Source organism: Furipterus horrens, unplaced genomic scaffold, assembly GCF_987537825.1.
Source record: "Furipterus horrens unplaced genomic scaffold, mFurHor1.1.pri manual_scaffold_13, whole genome shotgun sequence".
NCBI lineage: Eukaryota > Metazoa > Chordata > Mammalia > Chiroptera > Furipteridae > Furipterus > Furipterus horrens.
The window spans coordinates 54,684,694-54,707,974 of NW_028327183.1; the positions used below are offsets into that span (position 1 = coordinate 54,684,694).

Genomic DNA, 23,281 nt, shown 5'->3' on the forward strand with positions numbered 1-23,281 from the left:
CACATCCCTGTCCAGATATTACAACACCATTTGTCGGAGAGGCTATTTTTACTCCATTTTATGCTGCTGCGCCCTTTGTCAAGTGTTAATTGACCATCAAAACCTGACTTTATTTCAGAGCTCTCTCTTCTGTTCCATTGATCTATGTGTCTGTTCTTATGCCAGTACCAGACTGTTTTGATTACAGTGGCCTTGTAGTATAGTTTGATATTAGGTATTGTGATCTCTCCTACATTGTCCTTCTTTCTCAAGATTACTGAGGCTATATGGGGTCATTTTTGTTCCATATAATTTTTGAAATATTTGGTCTAGATCTGTGAAATATGCCACTGGGACAAGTGCCTTTCAAGACCAAGGGCCTTCCCCACACAAGACTCCTACTTGAGCTTCAGGTTATTGTCTCCAGCCACCTCCTGTGTATTTTCCACCTACATTCAGTTTCCCCCTTAGATGTGATGTTCAGTACGGCCTTTGTACTTGTCCCCTTATCAGATTGAGAAAGTTCCCTTCCCTTTCTGTTGTGCTGAGAGTTTCTTGAATTTTGCCAAATGCTCTCTCTTTGTCATATATTTGTTAACTGTATGCATGAGTTTATTTGTGAACTTTTAATTCTGTTCCTTTGGTGTATGTGTCTCCTTTTTTTTTTTTTTTTTTTTTTGCCACTACTATATTGTTTTAGTTACTATAGCTCTGTACTATAGTTTGATATCAGGCAGTGTGCTACCTCCAGCTTTGTTCTTATTTTTCAAGACTGCATTGGCTTTTCAGGGTCTTCTGTGGTTCTGTATGAATTTCTGTATTTTCTACTTTGGTGAAATATGTCATTTGAATTTACATAGGGATTACATAGAATTTGCATATAGATCTAATCAGGCATTGCAGACATTTTATTTATTTTTTAAAAAATAATTTGTTTGTTTTGAGAGAGAGGGGAAGAAAGGGAGGAATAGAGGGAGAGAAACATCAATGTGTGTTTGCCTCTCATGCACCTCCAACTTGGGACCTGGCCCACAACCCAGGCATGTGCTTTGACTGGGAATCGAACCTGTGACTCTTTGGGACACAGGCTGGCACTCAATCCACTGAGCCACACCAGCCAGCACCTCAATGTGGACATTTTACTTAATTCTTCCAAACTCTGAACATGGAGCATGTTTCCACTTATTTCTTTTTCAATTTCTCCCATTAAAATCTTAAAGTTCTTGAAGTCCAAATCTTTCATCTCCGTGTTTATATTTATTTTTAACAATTTTATTATTTTTGATGCTAATGTAAATGGAATTTTTAAATTTAGTTTTCTGATATATCATGGTTCCTCTATAGATATGCAATTGATTTCTGTATGGTTACCTTGTATGCTGCAACTTTACTGACTTTGTTCATTAATTCTAATAATGTTTGGGTGGAGTTTTTAGGATTTTTATGTACAGTGATTCCTCATTTATTTCAGGTATTACGTTCTAGACCCCACCAACCCCGATAGGTGAAAATCTGTGAAGTAGGAACCTTACATTTATTTTAGTATTTATATATATTTTAAGGCTTTATAAACCCTGTCCACACACTTACAAACCATTCCCAGTCCCTTATTAACCTTTCCCACTCCCTTATTAACTTTTTCCACACTTTTATAAACACTACGATGTTCTTAAACATATTCTACACTCTTAAACCTACGTAACTTTAACAACATATGTATACAGTACTGCAAAATCCCACAATATAGCAAAAAATCCTAGATTAATATTTTTTAAAATCACATGATACAGTGAGGCCACAATCAGTGAACCGCAATATAGAGAGGGACTGCTGTATAAGATTATATCATGTGCAGACAGTTTTATTTATTTATTTCCAACTTGGATGTATTTTATTCCTTTTTCTTGTCTGTCTGCTCTACCTAGGACTTTTTTAGTATAAGTCGCATCAGAGGGTTGAGAGTGGGCATCCTTCTCTTGTCCCTGATCTCAGAGGAAAACCTTTCAGCTTTCCACTGTTGAGTATGATGTTAACTCTGGGCTTGCCCCATGGGACCCTTATTTTGTAAAGGTGTGTTCTTTCTATTCCCGAATCTGTTGACCATGCTTATTATGAAAGAATGGTTTATTTTCTCAAATGCTTTCCCTGCATCTATTGAAACAACCATATGTTTTATATCACTTACTTTATTATTGTGGTGAAAACACTTATCAATTTGCATATGTTGAAATGTTCTTTCATACTTCTTAGACCCTGTGTTAAAGTCCACTGGATTATGGTGTATAAAACTGTATAAAACTTTGCATCTATATTCAATAAGGATATTGGCCTCTGGTTTTTTCTTGATCTGTTCTTTGGTCAATGCCCTCTATACCATTGATCATTTCATTCATTGACTTCTTCAGCCTCAAAATTTATGGGTTTTCTTTTAAGATTTCTGTCTCATTGTTGAAGTTCCAATTTTATCCATATAATATTCCCCTGACTTTATTGAATCATCTTTCAGATTTTGTCTTGTAGCTCGTTGAGTTTCTTTTGGATCATCTACAGGGTAAATTGCAGATCTCTATGTCTTTGGGGTCAGATCTTTAGTGTTGTTATGTTTTTGATTCTTCATGTTCTTTGGAGTTTTGTGTTCCCTTTATGTGTCTGAAGTAGCAGTCACGTCCTCCAAGCGTGAACAGCTGCCTTCAGATGAGGGGTCCTTCGTGTTGGTCCTGCTTAGGTTCTGGGGCTTCTCCCGCCTTGCATAGAGACCCTGGCTTTGTGCTTCTGGCTCCCTCTTGTGGCAGGATCCTTAAGTTGTATGTCTTGTCCTCTGGTTTCAATGTCTCTGGCTGGTTATTGGTAAACTTTGTCTTTTTAAAATTTTGTTATTTAAAAAAAATAAGTCATGGCTCTGTACAGACACAGGTCCCAGCCACCCATATTGGGGACGACCTCCAAGGTCCAGCTGACTCAAGTCCAGTGTCAGGCCTCCTCCTTGCTGTCTTGAGGGGATCGGAGGCATCTTGGGGCCTCAGGGGACCGCTGGAAGGGGGCCTGGACAGCGAGTGCGGTGCCGGGGCTCTGGGCAGGGCGAGCTCCGGGCGGGCTGCTCCCGGGCCCTGCAGGCTGGCAGGGGCAGGGCTGAGAGCTGGGCTGGGCGCCGGGCTGTGGCCAGGCTGCAGGGCCGCGAATCGCTGGTGAGGAGCTGCGGGCGCCAGAGCTCCGGAGCAGTTACAGGGAAATCGGGGTGGTGGCGCGCGAGCTTGGACAGGTGGTCGCTGCGGGTGAAGCGCTTCTGCCCCGTGTGCGTCCGGTGGTGGCGGGCCAGCTCCTGGGAACGAGCGAACTTCTTATCGCAGGCGGGTCTGTCGCAGACCCAGGGGCGCTCACCTGTGCGCGTTCGCAGGGCCTATTGGAGGTGTGAGCCCTTGCAGTAGCCTTGGCGCAGCCGGGGAAGGGACGCGGTGGCTCGCGTTAGCGGTGGCGGCGCGGGCACAGGACCTGGGCAGGTGCGCTAGGACTGGGACCAGAGGGAGGGGCGCGGAGGGCAGGGGGAGGAGGGCGGGGGCCTCCCTGGGATTACGGGGCCCACCTTGCAGGACTGCTGGGATCCTGGCCGCCAGCAGGGGCGGCGCGGCAGTGGCTTCGGGCCGGCGGGACCACCAACGCACATCCAGGCTGGTGGCGGGCTGGCGCTCGTCCCCGCCGCGCAGCGCACCAGGGCGCGTGAGGAGTCTGTCAGAGCGCGTGGTCTGAAAGTAACCTGAACGGTTCTCCACCGCCAAGCGGTCAGAGAGGCTGCGCGGCTGGGACTCGGTGAAGCTGATGGAGGGGGAGACAGGCGGGGAGGTCCGGGCAGAGGGAGGTGGCCATTCCCCCCCCCACCCCCCCCGCCCTGAGGAAGCATTCACACCCGGGAATTAGGGAAAAGCCACAATCCAGGGCTTCGGGGGATGGGGAACCCCAAACGGTGTTTTCTTAGAGCAGATTCCTAAACACACCACCTGACCGTCATTTCCAACAAGTGCTCTCCATGATAATCACGGCATTTCTGGAAGAACATTACCAGGTGCGTTGAATGACCAGCATTCTTGGTTAGGGCCCACGGCTGGGGGCGGGCAGAGCCGACAAATCTGTTTCTCTGCACATCAATGTTTCTCTCTCTCTCTCTCTCCCCCTCCCTTCCCCTCCCTATAAAAATAATAAATGTTAAAATGTCACAAATCTTTCATGTATACAATTCTATAAACATCATCCGTAATTGCACCGTGTTCCTCTTCCAGAGTCAAATCTCCTTTCCTCACCTGCCCCCATTCACCTGGTAACCGTCATACTGTCGTCTGCGTCTATGAGTCCAAACTATTCTTGGTACTTATCCATTTATTCAGATTTATTCACATTTAAAACAGATTTGGTGTCTGACCAAAGAGACGCACACTCGGCGAATGTGATGCATAAAAGCGAGAAAAGTGCCTTCCCTGAAAGTGGACCAGAGATGGAGGTTGAGCGCAGGTGTGGATTCGAACCCACGATGTGGGCTCTAGCCCCGCGCCATGGGGTTGAGAACAGAGGGACCAGTCAAGGAAAACCAAGAGCAGAGTGAAGGGTAGCGACCCCGTTGAACTAGGGGAGGCCTCTGTCTGTCCACCAGCCCCACCTCTCCCTGCACCAGAGCCACGCCCACCCCCTCACCATTCTCAGCAGTTTCCGAAGATCGCCCACGTCTCCAGGCTTTTCCAAGGCTCTACCTCCCTGGATGGTGCGTTTGTTGTCTCCTGTGTTTACGTCCCGGCCGCGTCGTCGGGGCTTCCCTGACTGTGCCAGGCCTGAAGCAGCAGCGCCCCCAGGACCACGAGGACCAAGCCAGCCACGCCCATGCGGATGAGGTTCCCCACTGTGTAGTCTTGGGTGTTTGAGGCTGGAGATGGAGGATAAGAGGTCACAGAAGTCAGGGTCGTGTTGAAGCACCCCAGGACCTCTGGATGCCTCTCCCAGTCACCCCTCTGCCATTGACTGGACTGGACCCCGTGGCCTCAGCGCCCTAACAGGGAATCACACCTCACTCACCACTCTTGGAGTCTGGCTGGTTCTGTGACGGCCCCTGGGTATCAACTGCTCCTGAGAAACAAACACACGCAGGGCGTGGGTGAGGAGATGTGGGAACGCTCAAGCCTTCTGTGATCTCCAGTGAGTCTCTGTATCTAGTACTGCCCTTCGCTTCCCCTGAGATGGCCATTTTTGGGGTCTTGTCTGCCTCTAATTAGGATACAAAGGTGACCTTTGGGCTTTCATGTTTTCTTGTGATGAGGAGCATGAAGTTCCTCCACCTCAGCTATCTCCCTTGCTCTCGGATTAGGATTATATAGTTTCATATCACTTTTCTTTCTTTTATCAGTCTCTTCTTTAGAAAAGAAATCATGGAATATATACAACACATCGCGTAATCTTTCTGAGATCAAGGATTATCACAGTTGCCAGACCTGATTATTTATCGAGTTTTGTAGCCTAGATTCATTGTAGAAAGATTGATAAGAAACTAGCAAAAGAGATAAATGATGGGATAAAATATTTAGATAAACACCTGGATAAAGATACAGATATGTATTGATATAAGACAGGCTCTGATAATGTGAGAACTGAAATTGCAGGAAAGACAGGGAACTCTGGGAGGGGAAGGGGCACTGGTATGAGTCTTATAGGAGGTGTTTTGGAAAATGACCTGATTAAGCTGACAACCTGGTACTTGTGGAAACTGAGCAGAAATCCTGCCATCTCTCCATGCCCACGTAATGACATTAGTCATCCGTGGAGACAGGACATGCTCAGAGTGGACTCGTGTTGTTTCTCCCACAAGGATTCACTGGAACCAAAGTTCTCAACTGATAGAGCTTTTCCAAATTAAGGATAAGATTCTCCTTTGATAGATGAGAGACCCAAGTTGCAGATATGATAGGATTTCATCATTAAGATTCATCTCAAGGGGGCTGAGCCAACTTTACTTCAGCTTAGACTCCCAGTGGATCTTCAGTCACCCTGACCCAGAACCAAAGGCCCCCTTTACTCTATCTTCCTCTGTGGGCCTCAGTGCACAGGTGCCAGGATGACGCAGGACCCTGGAATCAGCACCACGGACAGAGGCAGGCCTGGCGTTCTCTCTTTTCTCCCCACCTGAGCGGGGCATCTCCCCTTCATGCATCTCCTCCCATGCTGACCACACAGGACCCAGTGACCTCAGCGCTACTTGAGACATGCGGTCCGATCCTTAAGTCTCCACCTTTATCCCCAGCACTTTAGGAAACAAGCCCTTCTGTAAACACTTAATTGAAATAGAAACTGGGAAACTAGAAAAAGCCTGGTGGAATATGTGTGTCTGCTGGGCTAAGAAGACACTGCTACCCAACAGCCATGAAGTTGGTCCACGTGAGTGAGGGTCTGTGGACCCCAAATGAGCATAAGACACGAACCAGTGGATGATGTGGGGCTGTGCCTGCCTCTTGCTGTCCCATAAAGTCCCATTTCTCTTCCTCGAAGGTTGGTTTCTCATGGACTTCGGTATCTTCCCTGCAACACCCAGTGGTGTTGGGACCCCATGTTGCTCACTGAAACGCAGTGTGTGTTCATCCGGCTCCCACCCTAAGCTTCCTGCCTGTGGTTCAGGTCCCAAAAGACCAGTGAAACAAACCACATTATCCCCAGGGCTCCCCTGGGCACACTGCCTAGGTCAGTTATTTGGGGTATAGAACAGAGAGGGGGCTGAGCATGAGTGCCCTCACCTGAGACCTTGAGATGCAGAGGGTCACTGGGGTGTGACCACCCATAGGGGAAGAGGCTGAAAGAAGTATAGCACCTGTAGGTCCCCGCATGCGAGGTGCGCACGGGGCCCACAGGGAAGATGGCCCGGCCCTTCCATGCCTTGTCATAGGTCATGGATTCTATGTGTTGGGGCTGGTCAGCTGCTCCCTCCTTCACCAGGTGGGAGTGCTGACTGAACATGGAGCTACATGAGAGGGACACATTCTGTCCTGAGGCCACCGCAGGGCTTGGCTGGGCTGAGAGGGAGGGTGCATCATACATTCCTGAGAGAGAAGGAAGGAACTGTGTTAAAAGTGGGACAATCACCCCACATCCCCCAGGTGTGTGCTGTGAGAAGTGAGGTCCCCCTGAGCCGCACTCTGATCTTCTTTGCTTGGGAGGAGGGGACTTGGTTCCACCCTCTCACTTGTCACCACCAGCACCAGGGTGTCATTCCGCTCAGACCAGCCACTGGAGCTGTGATAGGCACACTGATATCTCCCCCCATCGTAGGTGCTCATGGATTCAATGGGGAACCCGGTCTTATTGCTGGGGTCCTGTGGGTTCCCTGTCACCCTGGGTATGGAGTATGGCTCTTTATACAGAGTGTAGGCATCCACCTGCAGAGGCCCCTGGCACCAGATGGTCACAGGGCTCCCCTTGCTGACCACGGGGCCTGGGTCAGCCCAGATGGAGGGCTTGGGGAGGACTCCTGGAAAGGAAGAGACATGAAGTGTCAGGGATGACCTTGTCCCCTCAGTTTCCCCAGCTGTTGCTTCAAAGCCCCTCCCAGACTGGTCCCCATCATCCCAGACCCACTGTGTGCCCCCAGGTGCCCAGTGGTGACTTGGGAATGAAGCAGCAGGTTTGGGGGAGGACTCACCGGCCTGGACGTGGTCCCATGGGCCCCGACACAGCCCTGGAAGAGAGTCGGGTGAGACTGTCCTTGAACCCACACACAGGAGCTCCAGGCTGGGCTTGTTACAGAGCAGCCTCCCCAAGATTCCCCACAGCCCCTGGTTTGGGGATGTGAGAGGGAGATTCTGCAGCTTTACAGGGACTTGGCGCACCTGTGGCTGTAGCTGGGTTCTCAGTTCTGCCAATGGCGGTGGCACCAGGAGATGGGAGGGGCTTTGACCATCGAATGGTGATGATGAAGGAGCAGCTTTCTGGGCCTTGAAAAAATTCTGGAGTAGCCAGGACTGGTCAACAGCCTGACTGCATCACGGGCCGCAGTCAGGTGTTTAAAATAAAGTGGCAGCCATTAAACAGGGAAAACACCACGTGGTTTGTAATGGGGTAAAAAGAAAGCCATATTATGGCTTCAAAGGGAACAGAAGCAGCTCACCAGCTGGCCTTAAGGTTGGGCACATAAGAAGGTGCTACGTGGTTCTGCATTAAGACCTGAAAATCCTCGCAATGGACAAAACCTTCCCAATCAGGCACAAAAGGATGGGAGCTGATAAAGCTGAACTGACTTTGGGAAATACGAACCCATGGACTGTGATTCTCCTAAAGGGAAATGGTGCCTCTGGCTTCTCTGATCCAAAACTAGCCTGGTTTGGCAGGGGGAGGCAGAACTATGCGTTTGTGGGTGTTTTAAAGAAAGTAAGACTTAACAGCAGAAATCCACCATTAATCTAAATCCATACAACATTTAAATAAGCAAATCCTTTCCTTTTTGGTGGCAGACCATCGAGCCCATCAGAACCGAACAGCCTGTGGCTTCTGTTTCATGATGAAATTGTACCCAAGATCCTGAAGGAGAGAGCTGACAGATAAGGGGTGGGGAACTTGTGGGTATATTTCTGGCTTATAGCCTTTTGGGGAGCAAAGGAAGTCCTGGGTCTCATGGGAGAAAAGGGTCCTGAGCTCAAATGCTCACAGCTGCCCACCCCCAGTTTGAAACCTTGTAAATAAAGATCTGTTCTCATCAACACTGATTGTTGGGTCTTACACCAAGGCGCCATGTGAATGAACCCCATTTTCCTCAGGAACTGTCTGAGTCCTTGAGTGCTGAACCAATATCTCTTCTCCTTAGAATTTGAGCCTCCACTGAGCCTCGTGAGTCATGGTCCTGGGAGGGGAGGGGACCCATCCTTCTCTTTTCCCCAAAACTCACCGAGGCAGAGGAGAGCAATGAGGGTCGGGGTCATGGCGCTGTCTCCCAGGGTTCCCAGTGGTGCAGATGGCGTATGAAGTCCACAGAGCCCCTCAGGACAGAAGGACACAATATGTGTGACAAGGTCCTGGCTCCGTGGAACAAGTCACAGTTTCCTCCTCAGCTGCAATGTAGTCAAGGTGACAGCAGGTTCTGGGAGCTTTCAAACCAGATCTGAGTCTCAGCAGACCCCACAGGCTTTGCCTCTACTTCATGGGGAACCCAAGTCCAGAGCGTGACACCTGTCCCGGGACAGGAGGGGAGGGGACGCAGGGCAGGACTCAGGAGCAGCCCAGTTTCTGTGGCAGCCCTGACTCTGCCTTTTGTAGAATCCGTGTGCCCGTGGGCATTTCAGTTCCCTTTCCTGAGACAACGTAAATAAAAATTTCTTTTTGGTCTTTCTCACCCCCGCAACCAACCAACATTTGCTGAGCAGTTGCCTGTCCAGGCATGAAGTTCATGGGGCGAGGTGCCCACCTCCTCCCCTGGACACACGCAGTGCTGATCAGTGACTCAGACAGCGCAGTGTGTAGGCGGTGGGTGATGTGGTGCCATTTTGGTCATTCGTTGAGGAGAAAAGCAGAGGACTGATGTGATCAGAGGGTGTCTGGCAACATTCATCATGGAGTGTGGGGACCTGCTGGTGAGGGAGGGACCCGAACACGCTAGGGGCCACCACAGGGCGCTGAGGAAGGGGGTGATTCTTCTACAGACACATAGTCACCAGGGCGTGCTGTGCCCTGTCACACGAGGTCTCTGCTCACCAGGTACTTTATCATTAAGGTTACAGGAAAATTGTCAATAACAAATAGTGTGAACATCCCTGACTGGCGTGGCTCAGTGGATTGAGCACCGGCCTGCAAACCGAGAGTCACTGGTTCGATTCCCAGTCAGGGCACATGCCTGGGTTTCAGGCCAGGTCCCCATTTGGGGGCTCGTGAGAGGCAACCACACATTGATGTTTCTCTCCCCGTCTTTCTCCCTCCATTGTCCTCTCTCTAAAAATACATAACTAAAATCTTTTTTAAATGTTAAAACACACACACAAAAAAGTGTGAACAGACTGCTGCTTTAAAAAGACACAACTCCATGTGAATAGACTGTAGGAGACTTTGTGGTAATAAACGGTGATGGAACTCCAACATCACAGGCCCCTGGGTGACGGGCTAATCAGCACCCTAAGTTGTTGTGAGAACTTCTTGTGAAATCCTACCCACTTCCTACAGCAAAACCATGTGTACAGTTGAGTGAGAGGCTGCAGAAACATCTTTGTCATTATCTGGTCTAGGACGTGTGCAGAGGCCTCTGCTCTGAGCTGGTTGGCTCAGGGGCGCCATGACAAGGACCGTGCGGTCATGACTCTGGCGTGTGGGTCTGAGGAGGGGAGGTGGTCACTGGGGAGGGTCTGGTTTGCAGGAGGAGGGGGCTCTGCTTGGGGTGGAGAGCTGACCTCAACCCGCTTGTCAGCACTAGGCACCGTCAGGTGGAGCAACTGGGCGTGGCTGCAGCGAGGGGTCACCTGTGGGAAGGTTCCATGCAGGGGAGGGGCCGGGACAGGTGCACTCAGGTCCCCCAGAGGAAAACACCTCCGTTGGCGGGGGCGGGTGTGCAGGAGGCCAGAGAGGAGGGTGACAGGGTCACACCCACAGGAGGTCCTGGGTCTTCAGCTTAGGGGACAGAGGTGGTGAACTGGTCCCAGAAAGAAGGATTGGGATCTGAGCTTGAGCAAGTTCCTTGCGTGGGGGAGGGGAAGAAGGGCGGAGGGCTCATTCACTCTATGCCTCGGTTGCCTGCAGGGTCTCATGGGGCTGTCTCAGGACGGAAGACCCCAGGGAGGAGCAGGTCTTTCGGAAGCCGTGGTGACACCGTGCCCTGACCCACAGGGGGAGCCACTCTGCCCTGGGTTGGGTGTGTGTTTGTGTCCCCCTCACACTTCCTCTCTCTGACTCCCTCGTGTCTGTGAGCAGGAGACCTTCTCCATCTCTCCCATCCTGTCCCCTGAGGCCCGTTTGCTCCTCAGTGCCCTTCTCTGTGCGTGAGGGACTCCCCACGTGACACCGCTTCCACCCCCATGCGTTGGGCAGAGGCACCAGGTGCGAACAGTTCACAGGCTGTGATTACAACATGGAGAACTTACTGACCGTCTGTGTTGACCAGTAACTTCTGCTCTATCTTCCTCATCACAGAGAAGTTGGAAGCTCAGCTCTCAGGGTTGTTGTGAGGAGCAGCAGCGCCCGAGACATGAGGACCCTCCATCTGGTGTCACTTCTGGGGCCTGATTGAGTCGCGGGCAGCAGGGACGTGTGCAGGAAGCGCTGTTTGGGAGCCACAGGCCTACCCCCAACTCCAGTCTGCAAGGGACTCAGAGCTGTGGGCGTCCTTGGTTAAATGGCAGGTGAGCACAGACAGAAAGGACACAGGAACGCGCTGTTCACCCTGGATCCTGCACCCCCACACCCTGGAATGAGGGTGGGCTCCCACCATGGGGCTGAGCCCTGAGCACTGGGCCCTGAGGGCTTCTTGGACCTGGGGGGGTCCCACCTCCCATGAAACAGCACGGAGACCTGGACAACTTCTAAGATAAAAGGGACCCACAGGGAACCATGGGGTTGACTTGCATTTCTTTTTGATGACGTAAAATTCATGTAACATACATTTGAGCCTTTTAAAGCATAGAATCATCTGGAGTTTAGTAAATTCACGATGTTGCACCATCACATCTCTCTGGTTTCAGAGGTTTTCATGCCCCAAAACACCACCAAGTCCTCCGGCCAGCTCTCGCAGCTCCTCCACGTCGGCCCCCGAGAAACCACCTGATTTCTGCCCCAATAGTCTCCCTTCTCCCAGACATTTCATATAAAATCACAGAAAAATGGGATCTTTTGTGTTTAGCTTTATATTTAACTGCAGAGGTTTGATGTTCACCCACAATATGGAAAGTGCCCATACTTTGTTCTTTTTGGTTTAAAAACCTTTCTGGGTAATGAAGATGCCACAGTTGTTCATATAAATGGGATCCAGCATGAAGGGGTGTAGAGTTGTGAATCCAAACCAGCCATGTGGGCGACCCTCAGGCCACAGGTGTGAGAACAGAAGGGCAGTCAACGGGAGTCCGTGATGACCGGGAGGGACAGCCCCACAGTGGGATGGACAAGGCATACTTCCAGGAACATGGCTCGCGTTTCCTGCCTCCAGATGTCACGCCATGTCTGCTCCCCTGGACGATCTCAGCAGCAGTTCCCCAGCTGCAGGCCAGAGTGTCCTTCACCATGTCCTGTGTCATCAGATGGGTTCCACATTCCCCCACTCTGCACGGTGCCGGTCCCTTCTGTGTTCACGTCCTGGCTGCAGCGTGGGCCCTCCTCTCGCTGTCTCGAGCCTGACCCACCAGCACCCCGAGGGCCAGCAACACCGAGCCAGCCACGCCCATGCGGATGAGGTTCTCCACTGTGTAGTCTTGGGGGTGGGAGGCAAAAAAATGGGGTATAAAGGTTACAGAGGTCATGGCAGATTCATCTCACCCCAGTTTCCCTGGATGTCCACCAGGGCACCTGCATTTCATTGACAGGCTTTGACCCACTGAGCCCAGTCCCATAACTGAGATTTTTTTCTGCTCTGTAGTCTTTGATCTGAATTATTTTGTCATCATCCCAGAGTATCAGCTGCTCCAAAGGAAAAGAAAACAGAGGATGTGAGTGAGGAGACATACAAATGCTTAAGTGATCTCTTCTGATTGTAAATGAGTTTCTAAGACTAACAGTGACCATCTCTGTCCCTGGCGTGAGCACCTCAGGTGTCTTACCTTGCATTTTACTAGAAAGCAAAGATGACATGGGGGACTGTGATTTGTCCTGAAAGTCAGGACATGAGGGAGTGAAGGGCTGGATCTATCTCCTTATTGCTCTGCCTCAGCTACCTCTTTTGTCCCTGGCTTGGGAATATAATCTCCATGTGACAAGTTTTTCTTCTTCCTATCACTCTCTTTGAAAATAAATGATGTAATATGTACAACACTGGATTTTTTTTGGTTTCACGCATGCTGCAATTAACATAACCCATAAGTGTTCATTCAGTGTGTACTCTAATAGAAAGATTGATAAGAAACTAGCAAAAGAATGAATCATAAAGGAAAATATTTAGATAAACACCGACATGAAATTACATATCTCTATAGATACAAGACATGCTCTCAATAACGTGACAACTGAAATTGCAGGAAAGACGGGGAACTCTGGGAGTGGGAGGGGGCACTGGTATGAGTTCTTATGAGAGATGTTTTGGAAAATGACCCGATTCAGCTGACAACCTGGTGCTCATGGAAACTGAGCAGAAATCCTGCCATCTCTCCATGTCCATGTAATGACATTGGTCCCCAGAGGAGACAGGACATGCTCAGAGTGGACTCGTGTTGTTTCTCCCACAAGGATTCACTGGCACCAAAGTTCTCAACTGATTCAGCTTTTTTCAATTCCAGGCAGGGTAGGCTCCTGCTTTGATACACGAGAGGACCAAGTCCCAGATATGGTAGGATTTTGTCACTGGGATCTGTCTCAAGTGGGCTGAGCCAACGCCATGTCAGCCTAGACTCTCAATGGATCCTCAGTCACTCTGACCCAGACATCAGAGGCCCCCTTTACTCTATCTTCCTCTGTGGGCCTGAGTGCACAGGTGCCGGGATGACGCAGGACCCTGGAATGAGCACCACGGACAGAGGCAGGCATGGCGCCCACCCTTTTCTCTCCACCCGAGCTGGGCATCAGCCCTTTCTTTGCTGACCAGACAGGACCTAGTGACCTCAGTGCTACTTGAGACATGCGGTCCCATCCTAAGTCTCCACTTTTATCCCTGGGACTATGAGAAACAAGCCCTTCTGTAAATATGTGACGTGTTGAAGCATAAACTCAGAAACTAACATAAAACAGGTGGAGTCTGGGCGTCCTCTAGGCTAAGAGGACTCTGCTGCCCAACAGACATGAAGTTTGTCCTTGTGGGTGAAGGTCTTCAGACCCCAAATGCTGCATGAATCACGAACCAGAGGAGGAAGTGGGGCTGTGCTGCCTCTTCATGTCCCATTTACTTTCCCCAAATGTTGGCCCTTCACCCTCTTCAGTCCCCTCCATGCACATGCCCAGCACCTCCTGGATCCTCAGACGGGGTTAGGTCTTGAGAGGGTAAGGACACCCCATCTTCTCCGTCTCTTTATGGGGTGAGATTCCCCCTATTGGTGACGTCACTGTTTCTCCTTTCTCCCCATCCCAGCCCAGACCTCTCCTGGGACAGGGTCTGCTCCCTCAGTGGACAGGGTAGGAGTCCCTCACCTGAGACCGTGAGCTCCAGGGCATCACTGGGGTGTGACAGCAGGTAGGGGGAGGTGCTGAGTGAGCTGTAGCACCTGTAGGTACCATTGTGGCCCGAGGTCACAGGACCGATGATGAAGTTGGCCTGAGAGGGGGCGGCCGTGTCCTGCAGACGAAGCTGCCGGGGAGGGTCCAGGGACCCCTCCCTGTGCAGGTGGAAGGTATCAGACCTGACCTCGGATGCACACCGCAGGGTCACGTTTGCTCCCAAGGGCACTGAGGGCCACGGCTGGGCCAAGAGGGAGGGTTTTGTGTACAGTCCTGGGGGAGAGGAGAGGTGCGATGTGCAGAGAATCACTCCCACCCCCCCATGCCCTTGTCCCTGAGCTGAGGGACCATGTTGTTCTCCAGGAACACGGCTGGGGCCCCTCGCAGCTCCTCTCTGTCCCTCTGGGAGGGTCTCCTTCATCCCCATGACCCACACTCCTCCTTCCTCGCTCCTCCCCCTAAATCTCAGCCCCTCCCAGCCTCTGCACCAGGTCCCTCACCTGCACCCCACACCACCACGGTGACCCTGGGCTGAGCCCTCAGCAGACAGGACAGGGCCGGGCAGGGTCCTCACCTGCGATCAGGATGTCCAGGGGGGCGCTGGGGGCCGACCACGCGTGGGAGAGGCTGTAGCCGCAGTAGCACCTGTACCGGCCCCCGGGGGGGTGTGGTTCACCCGGCCCAGGGGGAAGTTGGGGCTGGGCTGCCCATGGAGACGCTGGGAGGCTGGGGGTCCCTCGTCCTTGGTCAGAGCGAATCTGTCACAGCCGGGCTGTGAGCGGCACTGGAGGGTCAGGCTGTCTCCTTGAAGCAGCAGTGCGCCCGGCTGGGCCGAGAGGGAGGGCGCCCTGTACACGCCTGGGGAGGGGGGTCGTCAGCACCCAGGGGACACACACCCACCACCCACGGGGCCGCAGGGACAGTTCTCCTGGTCCCTCCCTGAGCCTCTCCCTGTGGTCTGTCCCCAACACGCCAGTGTCCCTGACCCCATGACCCCAAGGGCTCTACTAGGCACAAGGTTCAGATCAGTTACTTGGGTACAGGAAAGAACTGAAGACAAGTGTGGGCCGCCTCACCTGTGACCTCGATGTGCAGAGGGTCACTGGGGTGTGACCACAGGTTGGGGTAGGAGGAGCCTGGAGACCCATAGCATCTGTAGGTCCCCCCGTGGGAGGAGCTCACAGGGCCCACTGGGAAGGTGGCCTGGGTCCACCACCTCCCAGTAGAGAACCTCAGTTCCGATTTCATGCTTCGGGGCGGGTCAGCCCCTCCCTCCTTCAGCAGATACATGGTGCCCGTGATGTTTCGTGATCTGCACACGAGGGACACGTTCCCTCCCGCGGCCACCACGGGGCTGGGCTGGGCTGAGAGGGAGGGGGCCTCGTCCACTCCTGAGGGAGAAGAAGGACAGGAGGTAAAGGGACCATCACCCCAACTTCCCCAGGTGTGGGCTGTGAGGGGTGGGGCCCCTAAAACCACAGCGTTCCCTTCAGCCTCTGAGGAGGAGCCCTCAGTGGGGCGGGGACCTGGGTTCCCCCTCACCTGTCACCACCAGGAGCAGTGGGTCACTCCGTTCAGACGCTGTGCTCCCTATGCTGTAGGCACAGTGGTATAGCCCTGCGTGGTGTTCGCCCACGGACTGAATGAGGAACCCGGTCTTGTTGTTGGGGGTCTGTGGGGTCCTCGTGTCCACGGGCTCAGTGCTGTTGTTTTGATACAGAGCGTAGCCCTCCGCCTGCAGAGACCCCTGACACCAGATGGTCACAGGGCTCCCCTTGCTGACCATGGGGCCTGGGTCAGCCCAGATGGAGGGCCTGGGGAGGACTCCTGGAAGGGAAGCAGACCTGGGGTGTAAGGGGTGTCCTTGTCCCCTCAGTTTCCACAGCTGTCGCTCTGAAGCCCATCCCAGACTGTCCCCATTTCCACAACCTGTGCTGCCCAGCTGCCCAAGGGCGTCACTGTGCTGAGGGAGGGGGTCTGGGGAAGGACTCACCGGCCTGGACTTGGTCCCATGGGCCCCAACACAGCCCTGGAAGAGAGTCCCAGTGAGACTGTCCCCCTTCCGCACACAGGAGCGCCAGAGCTGCTCAGGCCCCTGAGCACTGGGATCAGACCTGGGGCTGAGCACACCTCTCCTCCCCCCAGGACTTCTGTCCCCACTGAGCCTCCTCAGCCCTGGGTCCTTTTAGGGAAGAGGACCTGGCAGGCAAGGGGACCAATTTTTTCCTTTTCCTTCAAACTCACCGAGGCAGAGAAGGGCAGTGAGCGCCAGGGTCATGGCTCTGTCTCCCTGGGTTCCCGGTGGTCAAGATGGCATATGAGGTCCACAGAGCCCAGCAGGACAGACAGACACACTGGAGTGATGAGGTCCTGGCTTGTGGGACAAGTTACAGTTTCCTTCTCTGCCGTAATCTGGTCGAGGAGACAGCAGGTTCTGGGAGCTGTCAGACCAGAATGAGTCTCAGCAGACCCTGCACACCTGCCTCCACCTCATGGGAACCCAAATCTAGAGCGTGACACCTGTCCCAGGACAGGAGGGTAGAAGACGCAGCGCAGGACTCAAGAGCAGCCCCAGCTCTGACTCTTCCTCTTCTAGAACCCACATGACCTAAATGCAAATTTTCTTCCGGCCTTTCTCCTTCACCACAACCAACTGGTGTTTACTGAGCAGTTGCTTGTCCTGAATGAACTTCACTGGGGGAGGTGCCTGCTTCCTCCCCTGGACACTCTCAGTGCTGATCAGTGACCCCAGACAGCAGTGTGTAGGCAGTGGGTGATGTGGGTGTCATTGGTAATGTTCTGAGAAGGAGAAAAACAGGACAGAAAGAATCAGAGGGTGTCTGGCACCTTAGTCATGGAGTGTGGGGACATGCTGGTGAGGGAGGGACCTGGACATGTTAGGGGCCACCACAGGTCACTGAGGAAGAGGGAGATTCTTCTACACACATGAAGTTACCAGCATGTGCTGTGCCCAGTCACATGAACCTCTGCTCCAAACAGGTTCTCCTGGGCTTGTCTTTAAGGTATTGGAAGCCTATTCATTACTGGGGTGTGTGAGCAGATGGCTGCTTCGAGAGATTCAGCTCCATGGGGAACAGACCGGAGGGGTGGTGGGTGGGTGATCAACTGTGATGAAGCTCCAACCCCTTCTCAACCCCATGGAATGAACTGCTCAGTCCTCTCAGCAGCTTATGAGCATTTCTCATGAAAGCCTAACACAAACCCCACAACAGAAGGACATTTGAAGCTGCGTGAGAAGCTGCAGAAACTTCTTTGTCATTATCTGGTCTAGGATGTGTGCAGAGGCCTCTGCTCTAAGCTGGTTGGCTCAGGGGGCGCCATGACAAGGACCGTGTGGTCACGATGGAGGTGTGTGGGTCTGAGGAAGGGAGGCGGTCACTGGGATGCGTCTGGTTTGCAGGAGGATGGGATTCTACTTGGGGTGGAGAGTTGGGTTCAGCCCGCTCGTCAGCAACAGGCACCGTCAGACAGAGTGATTGGGTGTGGCTGCAGTGAGGGGACCCCTGTGGGAAGGCTCCGTGCAGGAGAGGGGCCGGGACAGGTGAGCTTAGGTGGAAGGGTCTGCAGGAGGCCAGAGAGGAGGCTGAAGGGGTCACACCCACAGGAGGTCCTGGGTCTTCATCTGAGGGGACAGTGGTGGTGAACTGGTCCCAGAAAGAAGGGCTGAGGTCAGAGCTGTGGGCATGTCCCTTGGGTGGGGGGAGGGGAGGAAGGGTGGAGGGCTCATTCACGCTCTGCCAGGGTTGCCTGGAGGCGCCCATGGAGCTGTCTCAGGACTGAGGACCCCTGGGAGGAGCAGGAGGCTGGGGAGCCGTGATGACACTGTGCCCTGACCCACAGCAGGAGCCGTTCTGCCCTGGGCTGAGTGTGTGTTTGTGTCCCCCTCACACTTCCTCTCTCTGACTCCCTCGTGTCTGTGAGCAGGAGCCCTTCTCCATCTCTCCCATCCCATCCACTGAGGCCCGTGTGCTCCTCGCTGCCCATCTCTGTGCGTGAGGGACTCCTCATCTGACAATGATTCCACCCCCACGCGCTGGGCAGAGGCACCAGGTGCGGACAGGTCACAGGCTGTGATTTACAACATGGAGAAGCACTGAGTGACCATCTGTGTTGACCAGTGAAGGGTTGAATATGGTCGGGGACGCTGAGATAATTCCAGCAAGCTGGATGAATGTCCAGTATGCACGGAGGACTGTGGCTCACTCAGACCATCAGCAAAAGAGCAAGAGGTCACACTGTATTTTTATTAGGATTTCAAAAGTTACTACAACACGGGGTGTGACTTTCCAGCCAATAATAAAATAATTTTTACAAGTGAAAGAATTCTTGCAAAGTATCATTAATATGTAAAATACAGCCAGGGTAACTTCTGGTTTAGCTAGCACCTATCAGGGATGCAAAGAAGATCGACTAATCATCAAGGCCAGCCCCAATTTAAGACTTTATCTTCAAGGAGGCAATGGAGTACTCAAAAGACCTCTTTGTCCTCAGGATTCCATGACCCAGTGGCCTGAACAGCCTAAAGCCGCAGGCGGAGACGAGATTAGCTCATCATCTCCTGAGTCACAGGACACCTGGGCGGAGGGACATGGGAATGCCCCTACCCGGAGATCTGTGTTCCTGCAACAGACCAGTAACTTCTGCTCTATCTTCCTCTTTGTAGAGACGTTGGAAGCTCAGCTCTCACGGTTGTCGTGAGGAGCAGCAGCGCCCGATACATCAGGACGCTCCATCTGGTGTCATTTCTGGGGCCTGATTGAAATGCGGGCAGTAGCAACTTGTGTAGGAAAGGCTGCTTGGGAGCCACAGGCCTCCCCCACCCCTCAGCCTGCAAGGGACTCAGAGCTGCAGCCCATCCTCGGTAGAATGGCAGGTGAGCGCAGATGGAAAGGACACAGGAACGCACTGCTTACCGTGGATCCTGCACCCTCCACACCCTGAAATGATGGTGGGCTCCCACCAGGGGGATGAGCCCAGAGCACTGGGCCCTGAAGGCATCTCAGACCTGGGGGGTCCCGCCTCCAGTGAAATGGCTCAGGGACCGGGTGCAACTTCTAAGGTAAAAGAGACCCACAGGGAACCATGCGGTTGACTTGCATTTGTTTCTGATGATGTAAAGTTCATGTAACATAGAATGGAGTCTTTTAAAGCATAGAATTCACTGCACTTTAGTAAATTCACGACGCTGCACCATCACGTCTCTGTAGTTTCAGAGGTTTTCATGCCCCAAAGGAAAACACAAGCCGTCCGGCTCCCGCATCTCCTGCAGATCAGCCTCTGAGAAACCGCCTGATTTCTGCCTCAATGGGCTCCCTTCTCCCAGACATTTCATATAAAATCACAGAAAATGAGATCTTTTGTGTTTCACTTTTTATTTAGTGCAGAGGTTTGATGTTCACCCACAATATGGCAGGTGCCCATACTTTGTTCTTTTTGGTTTAAAAAACGTTCTGGGGAATTAAGATGCCACAGTTATTTATATGAATGGGATCCAGCATGAAGAAGTGTGTAGATGTGAACACAAACCAGCCCTGTTGGCGACCCTCAGGCCGCAGGGGTGAGAACAGAAGGACAGTCAACAGGAGTCCATAATGACCGGGAGGGACAGCCCCACGGTGGGATGGAGGAGGCGTCTCTACAGGAACACGGCTTGCAATTCTTGTCCCCAAACCTCACCGCCCTGCCTGCTCCCCTGGACGATCTCAGCAGCACTTTCCACCGCTGCAGCCCAGACTGTCCTTCACCACGTCCTGGGTCATCAGATGGGCTCCACGCTCCCCCACTCTGCACGGTGCCCGTCCCTTTCATGTTCACGTCCTGGCTGCAGCGTGGGACCTCCTCTCGCTGTCCCGAGCCTGAAACAGCAGCACCCCGAGGGCCAGCAGGACCAGACCAGCCACGCCCATGCGGGTGAGATTCTCCACCGTGTAGTCCTGGGGGTGGGAGGCTAGGCATTGTGGGTAAAGAGGTCGAAGAGTTCAGGGCAGACGGTCACCCCAGGATCCTGGATGTCCATCTAGGACACCTGCCTCTTTCTGACAGGACCTGACCCTCTGCCTGAGCCCCGTCACTGAGGAGTTCCCCTCCTCCCCACTCCTGGCACTGGAGCTCTTCTGTGATGGGCTGATGGTGCCGGCTGCTCCTGAGAATGACAAAAGGTAGGACCTGACCCAGCCTTTCCCTGCGTTCTCAGGTCTAATACCCGCTTCTCGCAACATAGGCTCTGTGTTGTCCTTGTGACGCCTTTCTCTGCAGTGGGAGGTTCTCTCTGGAATCCTTGTCACTCATGCGAATACAGATCCCCATTTCTCTGTCCCAGTGGAACCTATTTTGGTGGTTCCTCAAATTCACAACAGTTTTCTCTCCAATTCAATGGAGCTCTGCTCTGCTCTGGTTTCACTTTGGGACCCAGGACCGTGTTGCTTAATTCTTTTGGGAGGAGAGTACCCACTTATTCTACAGCTGAGGATGCAGGTACTGGGGTGAGGGGATGGTGGTCTTGGGGTCCTATGTCAGGAGCCCATTGGGTTGAGGGTCTGGGCCTGACCCCCTTTTTAACCAAGTTCATTCTGTTCACTTGATGTTTCATCACCTATTTAAGCCATCACTAATAATTCTTCCCATAGTCAGGACTGCCTACCATAGAATGTGTGTGCGAGTTTATTATGCTTGTATTTAATTTACATGTCTGCACATATATGTACACATATACACACTTACGCATACAAGCATACACAAATCTATGCATATTATTTGCAAACGCTAGTGCTGAGTCAGTACGTCATTATGACAGTATTTCTGGTTTTCTGAGGCTGAGCAGATAAATAGCAAATGTGTAAATCTGCAGCAGATGAAATATGCTGGTGAGATTCACACACACACACACACACACACACATGCGCACTGAGGGAAGGAGACTGTATCAGGTGCAAGGAGGCAGGTCTGCTCTGGGCAGTGTCAGGAGTGAATGTCTTCCTTGGACGTGACCGTTGAGCTGATTTCTGAACGGGGAGGAGGGGCTTGAGCAGCCCCTTGAGGACCCGTCGCCCTCCCTGAGCCTCCCGCTCTCACTGCTTCTCACTCCCAGGGCCTCTGGGTCCGGAACCCTGGCACCTCCTCCCCTGACCGGCCACCAGAGTTTCCGCTGAGATCTGTGTCCCCACTAAGTCACTCAGGGGCCAGGATGAGTTGTCCTCACCTGAGACCAGGAGCTCCAGGGTGTCACTGGGCAGTGACCACACCTGGGGGGTGTTCCTGCTACAGCCGTAGTATCTGAATGTCCACCTGCGGCCGGGGGTCACGGGGCCCACGGGGAACAGGGCCTGCATCTGCCCACTGGGGTGTCGCTGTGAGTCCAGGGTCCAGGGGAGCCTGTCCTCTCCTTCCTCAGTCAGAATGAACCTGTCAAATCCCTGCCATGAGCCACACTGGAGCGTCACGTTCCCTCCTGAGGTCATGACAGGCCTGGGCAGGGCTGAGAGGCTGGGTTTGCTGTGCAATCCTAGGAGAGAAGGAGGCAGCGTGTTAAATGGGGCTCACACCTCCCTCATTTCCCCAGGACTGGCCTGTGAGGGGGAGACACCCTGAGAGCACTCTCTCCCTGAGCGCAGAGCCAGAGGCTGGGACCCCTGAGTGTCCTCTCACCTGTCACCACCAGCTCCAGGGGGTCACCGTGTGCTGACCAGCCAGCGGGGCTGAGGTAGTAACAGCGATAGCTCCCTGCAGTGTCCTGTGTCATGTATGTGATCGAGAACTTGACCTTCTCCCTGTGCTCCAGTGGCTTCTGTCTGTCCCAGGGAACTGGGCTTCCCTCTTTGTCCACACGGTACTCCTGAGCCTCCAGGGTCCCCTGACACCAGATGGTCACAGGACTCCCCCTGGGGATCACAGAGTCTGGCTCAGCCCAGAGGGTGGGTTTGGGGAGCGTCCCTGGAAGAAACCAGGGGATGGATATCAGTTCATTTCCCAACTCCAGTGCCCAGCTTTCAGCCCTGAACAGCTCATATGTTCTTCCTCCATCAGCCAAGACCTGCTGTTCTCCACACCCAACCTCCCAGAAAGTGGTCCCTTGTCCCCTGTGAGGACAGGGACCTGGGACACCTGGGGAGACTCACCTGCCTGCACTGGGGTCCGCAGGCCCACGCTCAGCCCTGGAAGAGAGGCGCTGTGAGAGACCTGCCCTGAATCCTGGGCAGGACCCTCCTCCCCGTGAGCCCCGAGTCCTGGGTCCCGGCAGAGCAGGGCTTCCCCTCCCCCCCTCACATCTCACCCAGGCAGAGCAGGGCCGTGAGGGTGGGGGCCATGCTGTCTCTCCTCTCTGGACCCCGCTGTGCAGAAGGAAGAGGCCCCGGTGTCCTCAGGGTAGACAGACGCACAGGGTGTGGTCACTGGGAGGCTGGCCCTCCCTGTCACGGGGGCGTCACGTCAGCAGCCTGTCAGGAAGGGGAACAGGGTCTCCCCAGGAGCACAGCCCTCATTCACATTATTAAGCAAGAAATAGACCCCAGAGTCTCCTGAGACGTCCCTTGCATGTGAAGTGACCCAGGGCATGTCCTTCCAGGTCACAGCCTCCTCCACGGGACCCCCTCCCCTTCAGCCGTCCATGAACACCTGCCTGTGTGTCCTCCCCATGGACAGTGGTCACCTGGTCCTGCAGGTGCTTCAGGAAGACGAGGTCCCTGTGCCTGCAGAGCTCAGACCACAGAGACACGTCTCCCTCTCGCTGTGCAGGCAGGTCCAGTGTCACCGTGACCATGAGCACCAAGGGCACATGCAGGGAAGGAGGAAAAGGACATGCGCCCCTCCCCCTGGCCCCAGAGTGTGGCTTCTTTCCATCACAGCCCCAATCCAACTTCTCCTTTTTTGTAGCAACGGCGTCCACCCCGCCTCCCTGGGAACCAGCCTCAGAGTAATTCCTGCCCCTCAGGGTCCCTGTTCCTCATAAGAGCTGTTCCCTCATCCTGTGGCCCCGTCTTCATTTATGGCACAATGACTG

The 23,281-nt window shown here is 53.1% G+C and overlaps 2 protein-coding genes and 1 pseudogene across 2 annotated transcripts; all 3 read right to left on the bottom strand.

Annotated features, from left to right (window-relative positions):
• Positions 1-2,870: 2,870 nt before the first annotated feature.
• On the bottom strand, positions 2,871-4,299 carry LOC149995394 (uncharacterized; annotated as a pseudogene).
• A 449-nt stretch (positions 4,300-4,748) lies between these two features.
• LOC149995395 (leukocyte immunoglobulin-like receptor subfamily A member 6) lies at positions 4,749-16,543 on the bottom strand. The gene is given in 12 exon segments (XM_090259200.1): positions 4,749-4,885; positions 5,035-5,085; positions 6,741-7,043; positions 7,187-7,471; positions 7,643-7,678; positions 14,239-14,538; positions 14,840-14,927; positions 14,930-15,123; positions 15,342-15,656; positions 15,808-16,092; positions 16,259-16,324; positions 16,510-16,543. Coding segments are annotated over 12 exon segments (2,094 nt in total).
• A 3,263-nt stretch (positions 16,544-19,806) lies between these two features.
• LOC149995396 (leukocyte immunoglobulin-like receptor subfamily A member 5) lies at positions 19,807-22,704 on the bottom strand. Its single transcript, XM_090259596.1, has 6 exons — positions 22,556-22,704; positions 22,401-22,436; positions 21,931-22,215; positions 21,485-21,787; positions 20,381-20,428; positions 19,807-20,233 (listed from the first exon to the last, which is right to left on the bottom strand). The coding sequence occupies exons 1-6, from the start codon at positions 22,587-22,589 to the stop codon at positions 20,097-20,099; spliced, it is 843 nt and encodes a 280-aa protein (XP_090115722.1). The 5' UTR covers positions 22,590-22,704; the 3' UTR covers positions 19,807-20,096.
• Between the last annotated feature and the right edge of the window lie 577 nt (positions 22,705-23,281).

What these genes read in the sequence shown, in the direction of transcription:
- LOC149995396 (XM_090259596.1), bottom strand. Translation starts at nt 22,589, where the DNA reads ATGGCCCCCACCCTCACGGCCCTGCTCTGCCTGG. An exon ending in CCTGGAGCTGGTGGTGACAG is followed by an intron (nt 21,788 to 21,930) that starts GTGAGAGGACAC and finishes CTTCTCTCCTAG; the next exon opens with GATTGCACAGCAAACCCAGC. An exon ending in CCTGGAGCTCCTGGTCTCAG is followed by an intron (nt 20,429 to 21,484) that starts GTGAGGACAACT and finishes TGTCATTCTCAG; the next exon opens with GAGCAGCCGGCACCATCAGC.